Source organism: Myotis daubentonii, chromosome 3, assembly GCF_963259705.1.
Source record: "Myotis daubentonii chromosome 3, mMyoDau2.1, whole genome shotgun sequence".
NCBI classification, from domain to species: domain Eukaryota; kingdom Metazoa; phylum Chordata; class Mammalia; order Chiroptera; family Vespertilionidae; genus Myotis; species Myotis daubentonii.
Window position 1 is genome coordinate 186,685,611 of NC_081842.1, and position 21,851 is coordinate 186,707,461.

Below are 21,851 nucleotides of genomic sequence, written 5' to 3' on the forward strand. Positions count from 1 at the left end.
GAACACAGGCACAGGCTCCATCAGCAGTTATACAGCAAATGTCCACTCAGTGTCCACTGTGTGCCAGTGCCAGGGACAGTGAGGGGCTGTTGGGATACTGAGCTGCCCTCCCAGATAGGAAAGAGGCAGAAAGGAGTGTGTGTGTGTGTGTGTGTGTGTGTGTGTGTGTGTGTGTGTGTGTGTATTGGGGTAAATGGGGGAGGACAGCTATAGGATTAAGGGGAGGGGTCAGGAGGAGACTATCAAGTTTGTTAGGCCGTGTCCAGAATATTCAAGGATCTAAGCTCTTAGATCACATGAGGACTTTCTTCTCTCCCCGCTATAAAAGCTGTTTGATGTGGAGGGAAGGAGAACGAACAGTGCTTTCCTATAACGGTCTTATTTAATATTCTCAACCACTTTGAAGTAGGTCTGTGTATCCTGGTTTTACAAATAAGGAGGCCAAGTTTAAGCAACTTTAGTGGTGGAATCTTTGTGACTCAAAAGTCCTTGATTTTTTAATACTACACCATGCTGACCAGACAGCGTGCACCTCTACAGCCTGTCCCCTGGTTGCATGTGTGTGGTGTGTGTGTGTGTGTGTGTGTGTGTGTGTGTGTGTGTGTGTGTGTATGAGTGCATGCACACATACATATGCCTGCTCACATTGGCCTGCATACAGGTACCAACTGGGGGCTAAACGAGATGCTGATTACTTCCATCCAATTAATGCTCTGTTCATTTTTGCTGTCTCTTTGTGATTAGAATTAATTGCTCCTGATTACAGTGTGTGGAAGAGAAGGACGGTCATCAGCAGTTCCACTTGGAGGATAAAAACATTATAATGCAAAACAAAACTGGTTCCTGAGGACCCGAATTAAGAAATTCTCTCTGTTGTGGAAAGATTAGGCATTCTGTGACCAAAATCAATATCCTATGACCCTGTCCAGGCAGAGGAGAATCTGTCCCTGTTCTGTTCCTCAGTAAAGAAAAAGAAGTGAGGCAATATATTTATTTTGAAAGCTGGTTGTGTGTAGTTACTGTGTGCCTTTGCAAATCTCTCCCTCATCTGTAAAATTAGGACATTTCAATTCCTCTGGTTGCAAGTGACAGAAAAACCAACTCAAACTGACTTAAGCAAAAGGGGGATTAACTAGCTGACATAATTTTAAAGTCCAAACGAATACTGGTGATAGGCATGCCCGGATCAAGACAATCAAACTGTGTCATCAGGACTTGGTCTCTAGCTGCCTCCTGAGTTCTGGCTCCTTTCTCTGACAGGCTCTTCCCCACCCAACCCCAGGGAAGAAAAAAGGCAGCCAGGAGCCCCTGGTGGATGAATATCCAATCCTCCAGACAAGTTCCGGCACCAAAGTCTCATTGGGCTCTGGCTGTACCCAACTACTCCCTGTGGCAAGGAGAATTCAGTGCCCTGATTGGCCAGGATAAGGTCCACTCTATCCCCACCCAGAGTCTTGGTGGGGCCAGCTCCTGAGCCACAGGGACTGGGATTGGGGTTCACTATGGGAAAATGGAAGTGTTGGGAAAGGGCAACAGATTCAGAACGGAAAACAAAGCAAAACAGGTGTCCACTGTTGGTCCCTTCCTGCTCAGATATTTTAGGACCCTCTAGGCACTGGTGCTCAGTCAAGTTCAGCATGAAAAATATGAAGGTCAGCAAAGTGCAGGGAGTTCCTGGATTCGGGACGTGAGGTTAAAGGTGAAAGAGAAGGTAGTATCTATTTTTGAGCATCTGCTTTATGTCAGGGCCCATCCTTGGTGCTGGCACAGTGCACTCAGAACCAATTTCCAGAGCCCAGGCCAATCTGTGAGAAAAGGGGGGCTGCTGGGAAACTGTTAGAACCTGGAGTGGATGGGGGGGGGGCAGGGGGGGCGGGAAGCCACAAGGAGGTGGCATTGTTAGAGTGGGAGGGAGAAGTGCATTCCCTCTCCAGGAGAAATGAGTCTGAGGTAGATAGGCGGGTTACAGGTACCAGCAATCTGGGGCAGGTGGGTAAGGGAGAGGCATCTGACAGATGGAGGTTTAGGGGATAGACTAGCGTCCTGTGAGGTCAGTGCAGCCTGTGAGGTCAGGTCCTTTCGCCCTTGCCTGTGTCCAAGGATCCATTCAGGGATTACTTTTCCCAGGTGGGAAGCTGAGACTCCTCTCAGTCAAGCTCTCAGCCACCTCTCCCATTTCACCTGCTCCCCCTTCCACCAGATACTGTGCATCCACTAGACCCTGCTCCCCCCCCCCTCCCCACTCCCCCACCCAGGGAATGTTTGGAAATGTCTGTAGACACTTTTGGTTGTCACACGAGGTGGGTGGTTCTGCTGGCATCTAGTGGAAGAAGCCAGGATGCTGCTAAACATCCTCCAATGTCAGTAGTGTCTGGACTATGAACATCTTGAGGGCAGGGCTAGCCTGGGTTTTTTCCACTCTATATACCCAGTGTATATACTCTATGTACCTATCACATGGCCTAACACATAGGAAGTGCTTGATAAGTGTCTGTTGAATGAATGAGTAACAAATAATGAATGAATGACAACAACCTGCCTAATGTGGTCTGGAGTCTAAAACTCCCTAAGGTCATCCCATTCAGACGCAGGCATGTTATACCTGAGGTCAGGTCTCTATCTGTTCTAGCCCAGCAGCCCCAACCTGATTTCTCTTTCAAATACCCCACCAGAGTGGTAGGCACCGCCTTCATGCCTGATAAAGTCGGCGTGGTTGGAAAAACTATGCCCTGCTCCAGGGAAACACTTCTGGGGAAGAGTAGAGTGAGAGCGAGAGCAGGAGAGAGGGAGAGAGAAAGGAGGGAATTAGAACTAGAGCTCATTTAGGTCAACCACAGCCAATTTTACAGGAGCAGAAACTGAGGCATGCAGCATGGAAGGGACCTGCAAGGGCGTATCCCTGAGCATCCAGGACACATGATTTTAAAAACAATTTCTTCATCTCCCCTCCCTCTTTCTCTCTATCCCTCTTTTTCTCCCTTCTTCCCTTATCTTGTTTCCCCCCCCCCCCCCGCCCCCTGCCCAGTTGATTTATTTGTTCTCTCTGTGCCCTCTGTTCATAATCCTAACATGTGCTAAATGGCGCTGGAAATAAGTTTGAATAGCTGACACACCCTTGTCCTTGAAGAGGTCAGGTTTTGTTGGAAATGACAGGTTCATAAGTAATAATGATAATAAAAGAGCTACTGCTCACCAGCATTGTGCTTTGGATACATCATTTCTGATAAACACAATTTCTGTGAGGTAGGTAACATTATCCATTTCAGAGATGAAAACACTGAGGCTCAGAGAAGATAAGTAGCTTGTCTAGAGTCTCACAGCTAAGTGTGCAGGCCTTGATCATGCTCACCGCCATGAACATGTATGCACTCATTTCTGGGCTCCTTTCTGAAAGCATCTCCTCCTTTTGAACTACATGTCATGTGTCAAAGAGGAGGTGTCCTCCCTGTCAGTCTGTCTCTCACTTCCTCTGTCTGTCCTCTCTGCCTCTCTCGCTGTTGCTGTCTCTATCTTAGCTTGCTGCAGCTCATTTACTGTCTCTCCTCTGTCCCTGAGTTTCTCTGTTTATTTTTCATTTCCCTTTCTGTCTCCTCTTCTGCCTTTCTTTCTCTCCTCCTCTCTCTCCCTCTCCCCCTGCCTACATTTGTATCTTCTCTCTCACTGCAGTTTGATTCTGTTACTCACTTCCTATGTTTATCTCTGCCTCTCACTCCATTTCTCTCCAGTTTTCAAGTCTAAGTTTCTCTCAGCCCTTCTGATTATTTTTCTCTCCTTATCTTTCTGCTGCACCCTGATCACTCTCTTTGTGTCTTCCTGTCTGTTTGCATCTCTTTCTCTTTTGGTCCCTGTCTCACTTGGTGTCTCTCTCTCTCTCTCTCTCTCTCTCTCTCTCTCTTCTCTCCTCTCTCCTCTCTCCTCTCTCCTCTCTCCTCTCTCCTCTCTCCTCTCTCCTCTCTCCTCTCTCCTCTCTCCTCTCTCCACACCTCGAGGGCATCTCAGGACTTGCCTACAACTGCAAAGGACTCCACAACTCCTTCTGCAGCCTCCACACCACACTCGAGGGAAAGATTCATCTGTTTCATCATGCACCTGTCCGACACTGTGGGAGGATGAGTGAGGGAGGCAGAGACAAAAGCTATTTCGCTGCTGCATTGTTCTTCAGGCCTAGAGGCTCCTACACAGGTGCCTCTTAATATTCCAGCAGTGCCGTCAGCCTTACCAAAGAGAAATCACTTTTTCTCGGCCTACCCCTCTGCAGAGCTAATCAATCTCCTTTAATGATGATCATCTGTTGCTGGCATGGGGAGGAATGTGAACAGAGAAAGAATTCTAGGTGGGGGTCTCCAAACAGGGAGCAGGTAGGAGTTAAATTTTTTTTATATGGAGCCGGGATGATGGCAAGGAAAGACCTACATGAGGACAGAGACTGTGTCCGTTTTTCTCTTCATGTATCCCAGCTCTTAGAACCTTGCCTGATGTGTAGAAAACACTTAATAAATATATGAATGAATTAATGAATCGAGCAAATGAATGAATGAATGAATGGACTTCAGTTTTCCTTGTGCCAATACTTGATGTATTTCAGTGCACAGGTCAGTTTTGATTTCTCATCTGCAAAACGGGGATGATAACCAGGCCTGCACACAGCACCCACCGTGGGAGAGAGGACAGTCCCAGTAGAGCCTCCTGCTTCCCTGGTTCAAGGGTCCTGATCCCGCCTGACGTCCTTGCCTGCCATCTGCAAAGAGCAGATCAGGAGCTACCTGAGAATCTGAGGAGGCTGACATTTCCAGCTCACAGATCATCCTGAGATTTTTGTTGGCCATGAAGAGTTGGGAGTTTTCACCCCGATTTTTTTCTGGCTTAATTCTGCGATATATTGAAAGGTTCCCAGCCAAAAGAGTTATTGCCTTCTCTTTGCCTGGATCTTAAATCTTTGTTGAAAGACAGCTTGTTTTAATTGAAAGTATTCAATCACTCTCTCCCTATCTCCCACTCACATCCCATTTTTCGACTCAGATGGGGCCATTGCAGTAAATCATCTGGAGTGAGGTCCTCAGGAGTTGAGGGAATGTAATGTGGCTAGAGAGGGGGAAAGGGCTGTCCCAGACAACTCCCACCTTCAAAACACTGTCCTTTAAACAGAGCTTGTCGAAAATGACCAGCGCCCCACAGTGGGACGTTTTGCTGGAGCAGCCCAGCTCCTTTCCTTGTGGAGCTCAAGGTACTGATTTACACGGCGTCCTCCAGAGTGGCTTCAGGTCTGTCTGCCACTGCGGGCTGGGGAGGCAGGGTCAGGCTTCCTCTTCCCCATGCATTTTTTCATTCAGTCAACACCCATGTGTTAGTCACACACTTCATCACAACAGTCTTGTGAGGCAGGCATCACTGTTTCCCTTTACAGATGAGGAAACTGAGGCTCAGGAGATTGGCTCGCTTATGTGAGGTCCCACAGAGCTCTAGTTCCCCGAGACTTAGTGTTTAAAACAAAAGCTATTCTCTCATATTGTCTGTGGCTCAGAAATTTTGGAAGGGCTCAGCTGAGTGGTTCCAGCTTGGAGTCTTTGGTGGAACTGCCATTAGACAATGTCTGGAGCTGGAAGAGCGGAGTGCTGCAGGAGCTAGGATATCTCTCTATCATTGTCTCTCACATAGCCTCAGGGCCTCTCCCTGCAGCTGCCCAGGCGATTGGGCTTCCTCACAGCATGGCAGCCTCAGGACTGCTTGCATGGCAGTTCAGGACCCCAGCTGAATTCTTCCAGTAAGCAAGGGGTAAGCTACATCACCTTTGATGACCTTGCCTCAGAAGTCCCACAGTGTCTACCATTTGTTTTGATTACAAATGAGTCACAAGCCCACCCAGATTCAAGGGGAGGGGACAAAGACCATATCTCTCAGTGGAAGGAGTGTCAAGGTTATAGCATAGAATAGCATGTGAGATGGAGCTACTGTTACAGACGTCTTTGGGAAATACAATCTGCCATACACAGTGCATAATAGAGCCAGGATTTGGATTAGATACATCTAATTCCAAAACGTCTGCTGCAACTCTTCTACCCAGTCCTCAGTCCCTGGGGACCTCTCTTTCTTGCTGAGCCCCTGTAGCTCTTACTGTTGGCACACGCAAGCATGATTTGCTTTCCATAAGCTTCCAGCAACTCTGTGGGGCCTGGCCGTGAGGCTGCCTTCAGGGTCTGCTGGTTAGAGAGGCCATGCCAGCTTGTGAACTTTTTAAAGAAGGGCACAGAGAAGGTCGGTCAGATCCAGAAGAGGAAAGCAGGTGGCAGCCCCAGAGCACAGCGGGCGTGCGGCAAGGCGCCTGTCATAAACAGCTCATCCTGTGTTTTTCCTTCTCCCACCAGGCACTGGCCTGGGATGACTCAGCCCTTGACAGGAAAGGTGCTTTCAAGTTGGGAAAGAGCCCAGGGTTGTGGAAAGCTTACAGTTCTGCAGTCAGACACTCCTGATTTTAGTCCTGACTCTAGCATTGCTGGGTATGTGGCCTTGGACAAGTTCCTTCACCTCCCAGAAAATGCTTTCCTCGCTGGGTTGCTTTGATCAAAATGCATATGTAAACAAAGTACCCAGTGCAGTGCCAGGCACATGCCAGGTGCTCCAAAAATGCCAGAGTTCATGTTCTGGGTCCTGCCCAACCCCAACTCTGGGACTTTTTGAAGAAGGTGGAACAAATTCACTCGACCCTCTTGCAATGGCTAGTCTAGCTCCAAGACCTTGAATGGCACAGTGGCTGAGAATTCTCCTTGAAATGACAACTACACTAAACTGTCAGAAGGCTGAGAATGAGTCGGCCCTATAAGGCTTGTGGAGGGAGGGAGAGTGGTATAGAAAGACAGAATAGTGTAAGCAGAGACCTGGAGGGGGAAAAGTTCAGTATTGCTACAGTGTGAAGGGCAAGGAAGAGGGTAGATGTGGGGAGGTAGCAAGCATAAGCCAAGAAAATAATCAGGGACCCAATTACGAAGGACCTTGTAAATGAAGTTCCAAAATTTGAAATTTAAAGGCAACTGGGTGCCACTGAACGGTTTTACCCAGTTGGGTGACATGATCAAATCTGTGTTTTAGAACAGCCCCCCTGGCTACATTGTAGAAAGGGGGTGGAGACAGGCAGTCAGGACAGGGCAACAATAAGCCAGGGAAAAGGCCGTACTGGCCCTGTCTAGGGGCATAGCAGGGGACTGGAGACAAGAGACAATCTCAAGAAATAGGAGGTCTCATGGAGAAGAATTGGTGGCAGTTTGGATGTTCTGAGCTAAGGGGCATGAGCTAGGTAATAAGTGCTTTGAGTGAAGTCAGTTCAGAAGCCATGGAAGTATGGGGCAAGGGGAGAGAAGTGTCATGAAAGGTTTTGCTAAAGAGATCTCACCCAATTGGAGACTTGATAGGTATGAATTAGTGAAGGGAAGAGGGAGGAACTTCAGGAAGAGGAAACAGCTCATGTGAAGGCCCAGCACTGTGAGATATAATGCAGAGCAGATACTCTATGGAGCTGAATAGATAGATGATTGCTGTACTGATTTATACTAAGGTGTTAATGGCCACTGTGGTCCCCAGGGAGTTTGTATTTTAACATAGCTCTGAAGATTTATTATTGGTAGCATGGGGACACTACGTAGGATGAGAGGATTTTACCATTGTTGTTGGGATTACCAAAAAAGAAGACAGACCCCTGAGGGTCAGGCGGGCCCTGCGCTACATACAACAAAGAGAATCGTCCTCTTGGGTCTTATGATCGGCTTCCTGATATACCTGAAGCCAGACCACAGAAGCCCAGTTATTCCCAAGAGGTGTTGTGCAGATTGAAAAGATAGTCCCTGCAAAAAGCATTGAGTAGTGAGTGATACAACTGTTTTTATTATTGTAATCCTTTGTTATACTCGTCCTCTTCTCACTCCGTGTCAGTCTCTTTTCCAAGTTGCTCCTTAATACTACACCAACTTGCAGATATGAAGCTGGGGCGGAACGTGGCCAGAACGTTTTTGGATTATTATCGGCTGGACCCCATGGTTGAGAAAATGGCGATTCCCATGCCAAGGCTGCGGTAAGTGGCTGAGCAGAGCAGTGTGGTCTGGAGTCCTGCTTTGTGGGCTTCACATTCAGGGGCAACTTCCCTTAGCCTCTCTCCACCCTCAGTTTCCCATCTGTGGCACGGGAAAGAAATGCCAGCCCTGCCACAGAGTGTATGGGAAAGAAGAGCTTAACAGAGTATTTCTTGAGTATAAAGTATCAATATGGGGTCGGACAGTGAGGGGTGGTCACATTTCATGGGAGTCTACAGGGATGGGGCTTACTGGGAGCCAAGTGCAGTCATAATTCTAAGTTAGTCTGGCTGTACCATATGCTACTTCATCTGATAGCTCATCCTCAGAGACTCCTATGTCTTATCCTTCCATTTCCTCATCCGTAAACTGGGACAGTAGCACTCAGTTGGAAGTTTATCATACATATGTCCCTTTGGTGCATGCTAGTCCCCTTCCCTCAAGACACAAAGGTTCAAGGCTGGAGGGGACACGCCCCTGAGAAGGTTTGGCTCAGGCGCTCTGCTGGAGCAACTTCTTAAGCCAGTGAGGAGAGACGTCAGGAGATGAGTATTCTTCCTGAGGACTAAACAAGAGCGCCAAGCACTGGGTGTTCCCACACCTGCTGGAGGTGAGCCCAGTGAGCATTTGGGCATCTGGATTGTGCAGCCCCTGCCCTGCCCCTTGGCTTAATTTCCTACTTCCCTTGTGGTCCAACCTCCTTGAAGGACATGGAGATGTATAACTTACTGCTCCTGCCAGACCAGTCTTCCCACAGTCCTTGCTCATAACTTTGACTATGTGCTTGCTGCCTCAGGGCCTTTGCACCTTCCTCCTTACCTAATTATTAACAACAACAACAACAAAAAGCCCTATAGCAGTCATTGTTATTTATTGAGTGAATTGCTGTCCCTGATCCTATTTATTTATTCCTTGTAGATGTTATATGCTCCATATTACAAATGAGAGAAAGAGATCTCAGAAAGGTGAAGAGTATTGCCTGAGGTCAAAGAATTTTTGTCAGAGCCAGGATCTGATCCTAGACTTTTATGATTCCAAAGCTAGACTGAGGTCCAGCTAAGTTCCAGCTGGAAAGTGAGGGTTCAAATTCTCTCAGGCTCATTGTAGCTGTGGGACCTCTTAAAACCTTTGTCTACTTACCTATAAAGTTGGGGTAATAATAATGACCTCTAAAGATGGTTTTAAAGGTTATATACAAGCTTGGTACAGTGCCTAGCAGCCAATAGAGGGTCAATAAATGCTTCCATCTCCTCTGGTTTCTAGTTTGCAGTCCCAGATTTCCAACAGGCTCTTCATAGCCTCGGGCACGATCCTGGCCTTCTCTGGTTGAGTTGGATGATTTCTCAGGGCCCCAGTTAAACCATGTTGTGAGTCACTATCTTTGAGCCCCAGCTGCATGACAATGTACTCTGACTCATAGTCAGTCTCAGATTATTCACCAGTCATGGGGCTCTTTGTGCCCCCCATCCTGGGGGAGGATTACATTTATTTCTTCTCTGTGCTCCCACAGTGTCTAGACTGTACTGAGTGTGCATTTTTGTATACATTCATTCATTCATTTAGTCATCCACTTAGGAAAACAACACTTTATGCAAGGACCCTGGGGAAGGGATGAAGCTGAATATATAAATGACTAAGGTATGACCCTGTCTTGGAGGGGCTCACCTCTAGAGAAAAGTACTCAGTTCTTTCTTAGAAGTCATTCTTGATTGGTTAAAGTTCTTAAAATTTTAAAGCTTTATAAAACTCAAAAGAACTCTTAGAATCTCATTTGCAAGTTAATTTGGGGATTCTCTCTCTCAAGTCCTCTCTCAGCCCGAATGAAATTATTTTGATCCTTTACCACTTTTTTCTTGCATGTTGCATTGTGTCAGACTAATGGACTGGGGCTGACAGTCAGGGACTTTAGCAATCATCCAGGACCCCTCCTCACGATACGGATGAAGAAGACATGGATGGTCAGATGCACGATGTCCCTTTTGTGTGCTGCCTCCTATTGTCTTTACCTTACTCCTCAGTCATCAACAGTGAAGGAAATGGCTCTTCCAAGGTCAGAGCCTAGGGGACTACAGGAAGTCACTTCCTCAGTTCTAATCCAGATAGAATAAGAGATTGCCTCTTCATGCCATTTACCACTTCCTGCCATGCATTATAGTTCTTTATTATTCTGTGTATCTATTTTGTTCAGTTTTCTCCTCTACTAAACTTATGCAGCCTGAGAACAGCATCAATGACTGACTCATCTTGGGACCATACCTAGTACCCAGCACCCTGCCTTTGTAAATTACAATTGGCAAGGAATGATACTAGGTGCGTTTACTCATTTTATTTTATCTAAAGTCATGATGCCCCTACAGGGTTGGACTATTTTATCCCCATTTTACAAATAAAGCTCAGAGAAGTTAAATAACTTTACAAGGTCACACCTCTCATATACAGCTGTCCTAGGAATTCAGTTGAGTTCTTTCTGGCTCTGAAGCCCACTCTTTCCACTGGGAATCAATCTTAGTCCAAAGCATGAATGAATGGCACACCAACTTATCAGTCACAACATAAGCCCCTGCGTGAGGGAAAATGAAAAAGTGGATACAACTTGGTCCCTGACAACAAGGAGCTCATAGTCTAGTGTGTGAGCCAACCAGACAGTGGATGGTTACTGAAAAGTGGTGTTAAGGATATTGCATTGAGTGCTGCCTGCTGGCTACTGGCTGCTGTGACACAGTGATGAACCAGACATATCTCTGACTTATAAAAGCCCCCAGACTGTGGGGAGACAGACCCATCATGAAATTCCATAATCGGGCTGTACTGAGAAATATAAAGAGGGCTGTGGAGCCCAGATGCTTGTGAAGGGAATGGGTCCTAGGCTCTCTCAAGCCATAAGCCTTCTATGTGTCCACCCCCATCTTATCGTGAATGGGTAGAATGAGGTAGAATCAAGGTGGAAACATGGAAGAGTTGAGCTATAAGAAGTTAGGTTTCTTTCAGAACCAGAATGATGTAATGTATCCATCCATCCACCTATCCATCCATCCATCCAACCAACCACTATTCATTGAACCACTGTGCTTGCTTTGAACCAGGCCCTGAGGTGGGTTCCAAGGACAAGACAAGGCCACTGTTCCTAGGCGGTCCCAATCCAGTGGGGGAGATAGACATGCACACAAATGATTTCATACAGTGTGTATATGTGCTGTCCTTCTTCTCTCTTTCTGTCATTTCCCCTTTGCAGGAAAGAAAGACCCCCTCCCTACAAGTACCCACTCCGGCGGGGCCCGACCAGCAGCTATCCCATCAGCAAAGGGGACAAGAAGAGCTCAGTGAACCACAAAGACCCTTCAGACTCTTTTTAAGGACATGAAGTCCTGGGAGGTCTTGTGGAGCATGCATTTTCTGCTGGGGCATAACATTAATCACCTTCTAGTTTCCAAGAGAAGGGCTGTGGGATAAGGAATAAGCTAGAGAAGAGGAAGGGAGGAAAATGAGAAATTTCATCATTGATTTTCCCTTTTACCAATGGAAAATCAATTGTAAGGCTTCAGCTTACAGCTCAGGAACAAAATAGGAGATGCAAACCAGGCGAGTACAGATGCCCTTTCCCACCACATAGAGATGCTCACGGGAAGAGGAAAACCTGCACATCCCTTTGAGAGGTTGGTCAGAAGTCCATGCTCTCCAGCCCTTTCCCTGTTGAAGTTGTACAGTTACTACAGATGGTTACCTTTTATTTATTTTTATTTTTAATATATTTTATTGATTTTTTACAGAGAGGAAGGGAGAGGGATAGAGAGTTAGAAATATCTATGAGAGAGAAACATCAATCAGCTGCCTCCTGCACACTCCCTTCTGGGGATGTACCCACAACTAAGGTACATGCCCTTGACCAGAATTGAACCTGGGACCCTTGAGTCCGTAGGCTGATGTTCTACCCACTGAGCCAAACTGGTTAGGGCCAGATGGTTACCTTTTAAAATAAGCTCTGGTTGTTTATAGTTTTAGAAAAGCTGTGCCCATATCTGCTGATCCAAAGCAACATCAACAACACATGCAACCCAGAGACACCTGCACTGCTGGGAACAATGGGACAGAGTTTTCGAAATTACAGTGGTCTCAGACGTTCGGTCACTTTATGCATGAGTTGCGTGCTCCCTGACTCCCCCAAAACCCAGCATGTAACGTCAGAAAACTATTCCAAGAACTATTTCCCAGTGGCCTGGGTGGTTTCATTGAGAATTTAGCTCCAAAGACAAAAAAAATATTGGTCATTCAATCTCCAGATTCTGGTGTCACAGAGCCAGCCTGGCCACCGAAGAGGCAGGCATTGATAGTCTGACAGGGGGGAAGGCTGATGGCCAGGTAGGGGAGATACAAAAGACGAAAAGATGCGTTCCCAGGCAGGTGGGGATGATAAAATAAAACAACAGCAGCAGCAATTCCCAAGGTGGGGCAAGCTTAATGTTGTGCATTTTTCTAAAGAGTCAAGTGCCTTTGTATGATGAATGGGTCCAGGAGAGTCTGCTCCCTCCCCTGTCGGGAAGCAGCAGGCTGAGTCACAGAGACAGCCTGCTAATTAAAGTGACCTCCTGGAAATGAGGATTAGGAGGTAGGGAGAGGAAGGGAGGCTCCAGGGAGATAGGGCCTTTAGCACAAAGCTCCAGTGAAGCATTTTTTTGCTTTGGGTTGAAGATTTTCTAAGTTTGATGCAAAAATGAAGAGCAAAGCGTGTTCTCCCTTTGCTTATTGGTTTTCAGAAATTATAACAAAGAACCATATGTTCGCTGGCTACAAATGTTGTGTTGTGTATACAGCTTCTCCCCAGGGTGCTCGTTGCCCAGAGGAACACAAATAAAGTGGTTGATGCAGCTCTTCTGTCCCTCTGAGTGTTCTTGGCACCTTTCCCTTTAGGTCTCTCACTCCTTTGAGATCCAACCAGCCAACCTCACTTAGTTGTCAGGGACTCTATAACCAAGGTAAGGAAGAACGGTTGAAACTTAACTTTCCTGGCAGTTGCCATGTCAGAGTCCTGGGGATTTAGTTGACTGCAACCAGCTCAACATGAGGCAATAGGGTGGCAGGCCTTTCAGAAAGGATAGCTTCTCTTGAGGCAGCATAAATAGAGGCAGATTGCATAAAGTAACGGAGGTGATAGTCCAGATCTATTTTTCCCTGGTCAGACTGTTTCTATATGTTGTGACTAGATTTAGGCTCCACTCTTAAAAATTGCTTTGATTAATTGAATCACAGTCCTCACAAGCAGCGAATATGTTCATAGTTTACAAGCAAAACACATGGAGACAGGCAACTCTGGGTTTTAATTCTGCTTCCTGACCCTGGTTCTGTCTCTTAATATCTGGATGACCTTGGGTATGTTATTGAACCTTTCTGAATCTTAGTTTTCTCACCTATAGGATGGTAATAGTAATGTCTATCTCATTGTAGTAGTTATGTAGGTTCAATGAATTTGGGTATGGGAAATGACAGAAAAGGTGCTCAATAGATGGTAGCTATGCTACTGATAATACAACCAGGATAATACAACCAGTTGTCTGTAAATCATTTCCCATTAGAAATTGAAGAGGAGACTGGAGCTATTTGTCCTTGAGACAAAACCTAAGAGGGAGTAGAAGTAGGAAGGCAAAATCACAATCTGTATTTTGGACATTATTGTTGTCCAAAAGAAGCAAACTTTTTCTGTGTTGTCAAATATAAAGACCACATCCAGGGAAGTATTCTCAGTAAGACTGATTTCAGGTCCAAATCAGGAAAACTTCCTAGTGAAGAGAGTTGTCAATCATTGGATGGGCTCCCGTGGGAACAGTGAGCTCCCCATCACCAGAGGTATGCAAGCAGAGTCTGAATAAACATTTGTCATGGAGGAAATGGGGGACTCTTCTCTAGGGGGATGCTGGATGCTCTGCAGCATTGCCTTCTAGCCTGTAACTCTGAAATGACCTGAGGCAGGAGGTTACATAACTGATGTCAGAGAATGAATTGTGCAGATGAAAAATATTTTTTAATGCTAAATGAGTGCCATTAAATGTATATAAACTACAGCATATGGATTCCATGAACATTTAACATTCTTTTAGTCCAGTGATTTCCAGCAGGTGTGCCATGCACAAGAATTTTTAAAACATGCAGTACCTGACTATTTAGTCAGGGGCACTGACCTCTTTTCCCTTAGATTGTCAAATAAAAGAGTGGCAACAGTCAATAGCTCTCTGGTGTGACTGAATCAAAATCATACCTAATTTTGGGGGGGTCAGATCAGCAAAAAGTACATTTTTTGGTGTGCACAGAATTTTAGTAATTACTTTATGTGTGGTTCAAGATGAAAAAGGTTAAAAATTGCTGCTTTAACAGAAAAAATACATGGGTGTAAGGCCAATTGTAGGGTGTTTTTGCAGTAGTCCTGTCTGCTTCTCCACATTGGAAAAGCAGAGTGAAAAGGCCTGACCAGGAGAGGAGGGGTTTCGAGTGGACCTCCTGAGACCTTGGCCTGCTCAGCAACCCCTAGCTTTTCTGGACCAGGTTGTACCCATGATCTCAAGTTAGAGGGGAAGGGTTTCAGCACTGAGATGAAGGACAGCACCAACCCAAGGGACTGTTGGGAACATTAAGCAGGCAATGGATACAATGCCTGGCACACAGTAAATTAGGTCAGTACATATTTGGTAGATGTATGAATTGATGCTCAATAAACGTAAATCACTCCAGATTTTTATGGTCGGCACTCTTCTTACAACTTAAGAAAATAAGTTGGGGTCCTCTTAGGCAAGCCTCAGGGGTGCCATTGAATTGCCATAAAAGGATACAGCCCATCCTGCGCCCCTCTCCTATTCAAAGGCATAGGAAAAACTAGGTATTGACCCCCTGCTGCTGCTGCTACCAAGCTAACAATATCATCATGGCTGGGACCCAGCCTCTGCTCTGGCCGTAGAACAAGAATCTGGGGGAGCGGGGAGAGGGGGAGCTCCTGCTTGCCTATTGCAGTTTTTGAGGCTAAACAGACCTTCAGTTCTGTCTCTAAGCCTCTGGACTGATGCCAAAAAAAGACCCTAGCATTGTTTATAAAGGGTTGTGTGAGAGCAAGGTAGAGGCCCAGTATGTCCCTCCTCCCTCCACCCTTCCTTTTTATACAATTGTCTCCTTCTCTCCCCTCAGAACACTAATTGGTAGCAAATTCTACCCTTTATACCTGCTTGTGGCTCTATCCTGAGAAGGAAGTGGACAGGCAAGAAGAGAGGCTAGAGCGCCCCCTGCTGGGTACCAGTGAAGGACACTGCCTGGCCTTGTGACATTAAGTAAATCTCGCCCTGTCTGGAGTTACCCCAGAGCTTCAACTGCTTTCAGTTTCTTACTCTTTGATACAGTGACATCCCCAGGCAACCTACTCCCAAGAGTACTATGAGGCTACAATGAGAGGATGAATGGGAAAGCACTTAAAAAAAAAAAAGCATTTCCCAGTATTTTCTCCTCTTGTTCTGAGATCTCCTAAAGGTCCCCACTTGGTCCTCTCTGCCTTTGACCTGGATTGCCCTGTCATGATCATCCAACAAAGTGTATTAAACGTCTTTTGTTTGTTAAGTGCTTCCCATTCCTCTCTGCAACCCTGCTTCTGCCTATCCTTCAAGACCCCCCCTTCAGGAAGTCTTCCCTGACCTCCCAGCCCTCACAAATAACTTTTCCTCTGGGCTTTTAAGAGAACTCTTATCTAAATATTCATTTTGGAACTTAGAAATGGCTTTGGTATTTCACTTTTCCTGGGTATCAGCTTTGTTTTCCCAACTCAACTTTGCATTGTTTTGGGGGCAAGATAATTAGAGATGGCAAAAATCAGTATTACTCACCACTCAGGTTCCAGGGCCCTGCAAAGGCCAGGCAGCGAGTAACCATTCTGTGGGAGTCTTCACGTATTGCTAATGCTACCGCTGAAGGGAATGAGGTGGCTGCTCTGAGCAGAACATTTCTGTGAGAAGGACCTCCCTCCTTCTCTTTCTGCCTTTGGATGTTTCCAACAAGGGCAACCCCCTGGGCAAAGTGGAGCAAACCTAGCTTGGAGGCCCATATACAAAGTTGTCAAACTTTAAAGCTAAGAGCGTCCATGGGAGAGAGACAAAGAGGGGAGACGGATGAGGAGAGGCTAGGGTGGGTGACAGATAATTGACTTTGGTGGATCTGAGTGTGAGTGTGCATGTGTGTGCACGCACTAGTCTAGTTGTATTGTGTATGAGGCTTCTGTAACTTCTTTATATTTGAGTATGAAAATGCATGAGTGTGTATAGTTGTGAATGTTTTTGTGTGTGCATCACTCAGTATTAGATGACAGATCATTGTCAATTCTAAGCACGTTTTCACTTCAACTCCTAGTCAGAGGTCCTAGGTTACATTTTCATTTGAAATTCTATCTTCTCTGTTGACATCTCATCCATATTAATGGGCCGCCCCTCTGCCCAGCCTCCCTGGACCGTGCCCAGGGGGATGTCAGGGCCACCTCTCCTGCCCAGCCCCCGTGGAGGCTGATGCTAATTCTATCCAGCCAGACCCTTGGTGGACAGCTCACCCAAAGCCCCTTTCCTGACTGTTAGCGGGTGACCTCATGTTCAGATCTCTTTCCGGCATCTCTTTGTGTTCCTGTTTCTCTCTCTCCTTCTTCACACCCTTTTGGACTATAAGTAAAACCAACAGCTGTGGTGTGGTGTTATGAAGGGAGCAGCTGCTCTCCTTAACATCCCGATACCTTTCCATACTGCTCCTGGGAGATAGATGCCATGGTTTCAGCATGTTAATTTCTGCTCAGGTTTAGAAGGGCTCATTGAAGGCCTGCTCTCCACTGGGCTGAGCACTGGGTGGTGGTCAGAGTGGTGGGTACATGATTGTGAATAAATACCTCATTGCTCTGGTCCATAGAGCAGCTTCAGGGGGCTTGACACTGTGTTGAAATGCAAATACACAGGATAGGGACTTTCAAAAATTAAACCTCGTTCATCCTGCTTACCTTAATTTGTTCTTTAGTAAGTTCATTCATTTATCTATTCATTCATTCTTTCTTTTGTTCATTTGTTCATCACCCTTAGGCAGGCCATGTGGTTTGTTAGGAAGAGGGTTAACCCAGAGGCCCAAATGTAAGCCTGATTTAGCTGTTGTCATCTTCCCTCCTAGAACTTCAATTTCCTCACCTAAGGATGGAATTAAGAATGATTATTTTCCTAACTCACGGGGTTGCTTTAGGAACTTCAAGGAAATGGGTGTAGTGGGGAGAAGGAACAAACATTCTCTGCAAGCATCCATCCTACAACCACACAATAGGAGTGGGATAAGGGCTAGGGACAGGGACTCAAAATGACCCATTAGAAAGAGTTTGAGCTGGGAGCAAAAATATCTGGAATTTAATCCCAATCTACTAGCATTTATATAACTTTTGAAAAGCCACTCTCCCTCTCTAAGCCTGCTTGTTCATCTATAAGACAAGCCTGTCTAAGTAGGTGATCACTAAGGGCTCCTACAGTTGTGCCATTTGGGGGTCCTAGGACCCCTCCCCACCCAGTTGCCTACCCTGAAGAATGGTCTCATATCTACCTTGAAAAGTATGTCAGGTTGCTACACCCTAATGCTGTGGGAAAGATGTCTAGTTAGTAATGTTTCATTCTCAGCTCAACAACACTGGTGCCGGCTTCCCAAGGATTCTCTCTGTCCTCAGACCTGACGCTGAACCAGAGACCACTGGAGAGATGAGACCAGCGGGTGACATGGTGAACCTTGCATACAGAAGGTGCAGTGCTGTGGATATAATTAACATCACTGTGTAGTTGACACCAGGGAGCACCCCTGAGCTGCCAGATAGAATAAATAAAACAATGTTTCATCTTAAGTGTTGGTTAACAGTAACACAAAGACTTATGACTTATTTATTATACTAGAGGCCCAGTGCATAAAATTCGTGCACTGGGGGTGGTGGTGTCTCTCAGCCCGGCCTGTGCCCTCTTGCAGTCTGGGAGCCCTTGGGGGATGTCTAATTGACTTGGGGGCGGGAGAGGCTCCTGCCACCGCTGCACTCAATAGCCGTGAGCCAGGCTTCTGGCTGAACAGCATTTCCCCTGTGGGAGCACACTGACCATCAGGGGCAGCTCCTGTGTTGAGCATCTGCCCCCTGGTGGTTCAGTGCACATCATAGCAACTGTTCCACTGTTTGGTCGATTTGCATATTAGCCTTTTATTATATAAGATTTCACTGCACAGACCCGCTATGGCTGCCCTAGGCCCTGAGAGAAGAAGGCACACCCTGATTTCAAAGGTGTGCATTTTAAGTTGCTTACCAAACAACTGGAGAATTAGGTTCCTGATGAGATGCCATAATAGACTCATGTAGACAGGTGGGTACAGGAGTATGGACTCTGCTATATGACAGATCCAGCTCTCCTACCACATGATCTTGAGCCACCTCTATAAACCTTAGTTTCCTCACTGATAAAATGGGATTAATTCATTCCTGGGTCACAGGAGGTTAGTGAAGAATAAATGACCTGATGTGAATAAAGTCCCTAGCAAATGGAAGTGTCCCTTTGAGGATAAGTCTTATTATTAGTCACATCTACATTACTCAGGCTCAGTACTTCTAAGATAGTCAGTCAATCCAACACACTGGTCTGCACACTGAGAAGCTGTGGTTCCTCATCGTAAATGAATAATGAGGTAGGTAATAGGGTCTTCTTTCACCAATAGGTACTCATTTATACAGCTTTAACTGTGTCCTTCTCTCCTCTTGTTATAATATCATCAGTCTTCATTCATTCATTCATTCATTCATTCATTCAGAATACCCACCATGGATCTTAGCTTGGGTTCTTCCAAAAGCCAAGAGTAGGACAAGAAACAGAGAGCAAGCAGCTTATTTGTCAGGGTGATACCTAGAAGCAGAAGTAAAGGGAGAGTCAAAAGTGAGACAGAGCAGAGAGAAAATCCAGTAAAGGGTGTTTTAATGATCCCTCACCTCTGAGAGGAAAGGGATCTCAATCCCTCTAGGGACTTTGTTAGAAATGGTATAAAAACACTCCTTAGAGTTGTTTCCCCATGGAAAGTAAGACAGTTGAGGGTTACCTTTTGGGGCACAAATTCCCCTTCACTTCCTGGTTGTTCCTCTGCAAGGCTGATCCCTGAAGCAGTTGAGATCCACCTGATAAGGTATGCTGGCCAAGTGCATGGAACTGTCCACTCTGGCTGTGCTGAAATCAGGTGAGCAGAGGAAATGTGAGGCAGGCAGCCTGGGGATAGCTACACATGGACACAGGGTGGTCATGTGAGGCATGAGTGCTTTGTCTTTGCTGTCCCATGCTGAGAAGCTTGGTAGGAACAGTGTCTGAGTCAACTCTGCATCCCAAAAATCTAGAACAGTGCATGCACGGAGTTGCACAGCCACTGATTATTTGTTGAGTGAAAGGATGGATGGATGGATGGATGGATGGATGGATGGATGGATGGATGGATAGTTGGGCATATGGATGGATAGATGGGCTTTTTCCCATCTAATTTTTACCTAATAATGTAGGATGAAGCATGGAGGAGGTTAGATGCAGATAGATTTTGATGTACAGGGGTGATCAACACAGGGCAGGTAAGTCATGGAATCCTCCAAAGAAATGAACCTAGAGCTGAATCAAGTGAGCTGAGCCAAATGGGCTGTCAGTGACAGGCCTGTTGACTGTTGTCTTACATTGACCCTCCAGCTTGGAATTAAGCACAGATAGCATCCAGAGGTGCAGCTGAACTGAAGTTGTGAAGAAAGAGGTGAGTAGCCTGAAGCTTGGGATCTGAGGACCTCAGATTTAGGCACTCGGGCCTTTGCAGATCCGTGCCCTTGCTGACTGTCCACTTTGACATTACATGAAAGCTGAGTTTCCTTCTAATAGTCAGTGCATTTGACCAGAAAAAGGAAAATAAACACAAAGTGCTTGAGATTTTATACACTTTTAGACATCTTTTTTTTTTATTATAGTTGAAATCTTAAAGGTAGGATCAATTTCTTTAAGTAACATTTCCTTTATCCTCATTATGAACTGCTTAGAAATTGTCGAAATTTAAAAAAAAGAAACAAGTATAAAGACAATAACTCACACTATTAAGAGATGAATAACTTTTAATGTATTTTTGATACACTTTTAAGAAAAATTGAGGTAATTCATATTTACAGTTTTACGTATTTCCTCCCACTGAGCTCCCCAGCTGGATTGTGTGGTATATAATTTTCATGTGTAATTTCCCATGTCATTGAATGTTCTTTGAAAACATTAATTTTAATGATTATATAATATTCTACCATACAGAGAAAACCTAATTTATTTTCCCATTTCCCTCTTCAACATTTTGGTCATTTCCCATTGTTTGCTATTATACATTTTGCTGGTATGAACAGAACTGCAAAACTCTTCATATGAAATATGTCCTTTAAACTTTCCTACAAGCCTCTGAGGTAAGTACTATGCAGATCCTATTATTGCAAATTAGGAAACTGAACATCAGAGAGGAGTTAAATGATTGGTCAAAGTTCACTGTCTTAATTTAGGTCCCTAAGAATCAGACCCTGGGAGAAGGACCTCAGTACAAGGGCTTCATTTAAGAAGTGCTCTCAAGAAAAGAGTAAGAAGATGAGAAAATGAGCTGAGGAAGGTGGGGCAGCCAATGAAATATTTGTTATTCAGCAAGTTGCTACCATAGACAACCTGAGCTTAGTCCTGTGCAGAAGCTGGGGAGCCAGTGGACTCATGTCTCAGAATCATCCCACATGAGGGGCGTGTGAGCTAGTATTTTTCACCAATTCCCATCAGTCTTGGATGAGGCTGCTCCCAAGGACCCTAAGTCTCCATCACTTCTGGACTGCTGCGGGGAGGGGGCAAACAGGCTCTGGTGGCCACAGAAATGCAAGTGCCGGCAGTCAGAGATTGGGCAGCATTCCCTGCATGGATAAGGGCAAGGGCATAAGAGTGGGCAATGACCAGGGCTTCTAGGGTCAGTCACATAGCTAGTAACTGTCAGAATTGGAATTTGAATGCAGATGTGCCTAACCTCAGAGTCCTTACCTTTAATGACCTGGCTTTGCAGAGAAACAAATCTTCCTGTGACCTTGGCAAGCCACTTCATCTCTCTGAGCTCCAGGATCAATGGGGATTATTCTGTCTGCCATATCTGACTCAAAGCACTGTCATGAGATGACAGCATGGACATGTCAGCACTTTGATGATCAGCAAGGCCATCGTTGGTTCAGTTTTACTGACCATTCCCATCAGGTGGGTAGGAGCCACAGCCTGCAGACATTCAGGGCTTTTCTGATGATGACTAAAAGAAATTAATAGAAGGTGGCTGGTTCCCTGAGTTTATTTGATGAGTAGTTTTCTAGATTAATTACATATCACGCAATGTGCACATAGCTCATTGAAATACAGTGTAAGTCCTTGATGAAATCCGGAACATTCCATTTTTCTGGCAAGAGGGAAGCAAATAGGCACAATTGCTCATCTCCATGCACTGATAGTCTCCAGGTCTGGAGTCTCCCAGGAGGGAGCTTAACTGCTCCGCAAGCTTCAAACTCAAGGGCTCCTCAATGCTAAGCTCCTGACGAGCCGCATTAAAGTAAAAATGACAAAGATGCCAGTTGACATATGTATTAAATATGCAGACCCTGAAGGAGCTGATGTGGGCTGTTCATGCCAATGAGGTTGCACATGGGAAGTCGGTATTGCTGCAGCCCTCCCGCAGACTGAAGTTCAGACTTAAGGATAAGGTCAAGACAAACTGGAGATT

At 45.7% G+C, this 21,851-nt stretch overlaps 1 protein-coding gene across 1 annotated transcript in view; it reads left to right on the forward strand.

Moving 5' to 3' along the window:
* AGBL4 (AGBL carboxypeptidase 4) overlaps nucleotides 1-17,889 on the forward strand; it is a 594,219-nt gene extending 576,330 nt beyond the window's left edge. Inside the window, exons 9-10 of the mRNA XM_059689649.1 lie at nucleotides 7,963-8,059; nucleotides 17,711-17,889. Coding sequence (XP_059545632.1) covers nucleotides 7,963-8,059; nucleotides 17,711-17,792 — 179 coding nt within the window. The 3' untranslated portion in view covers nucleotides 17,793-17,889. The remainder of the gene's footprint in view (nucleotides 1-7,962; nucleotides 8,060-17,710) is intronic.
* Nucleotides 17,890-21,851: the final 3,962 nt, after the last annotated feature.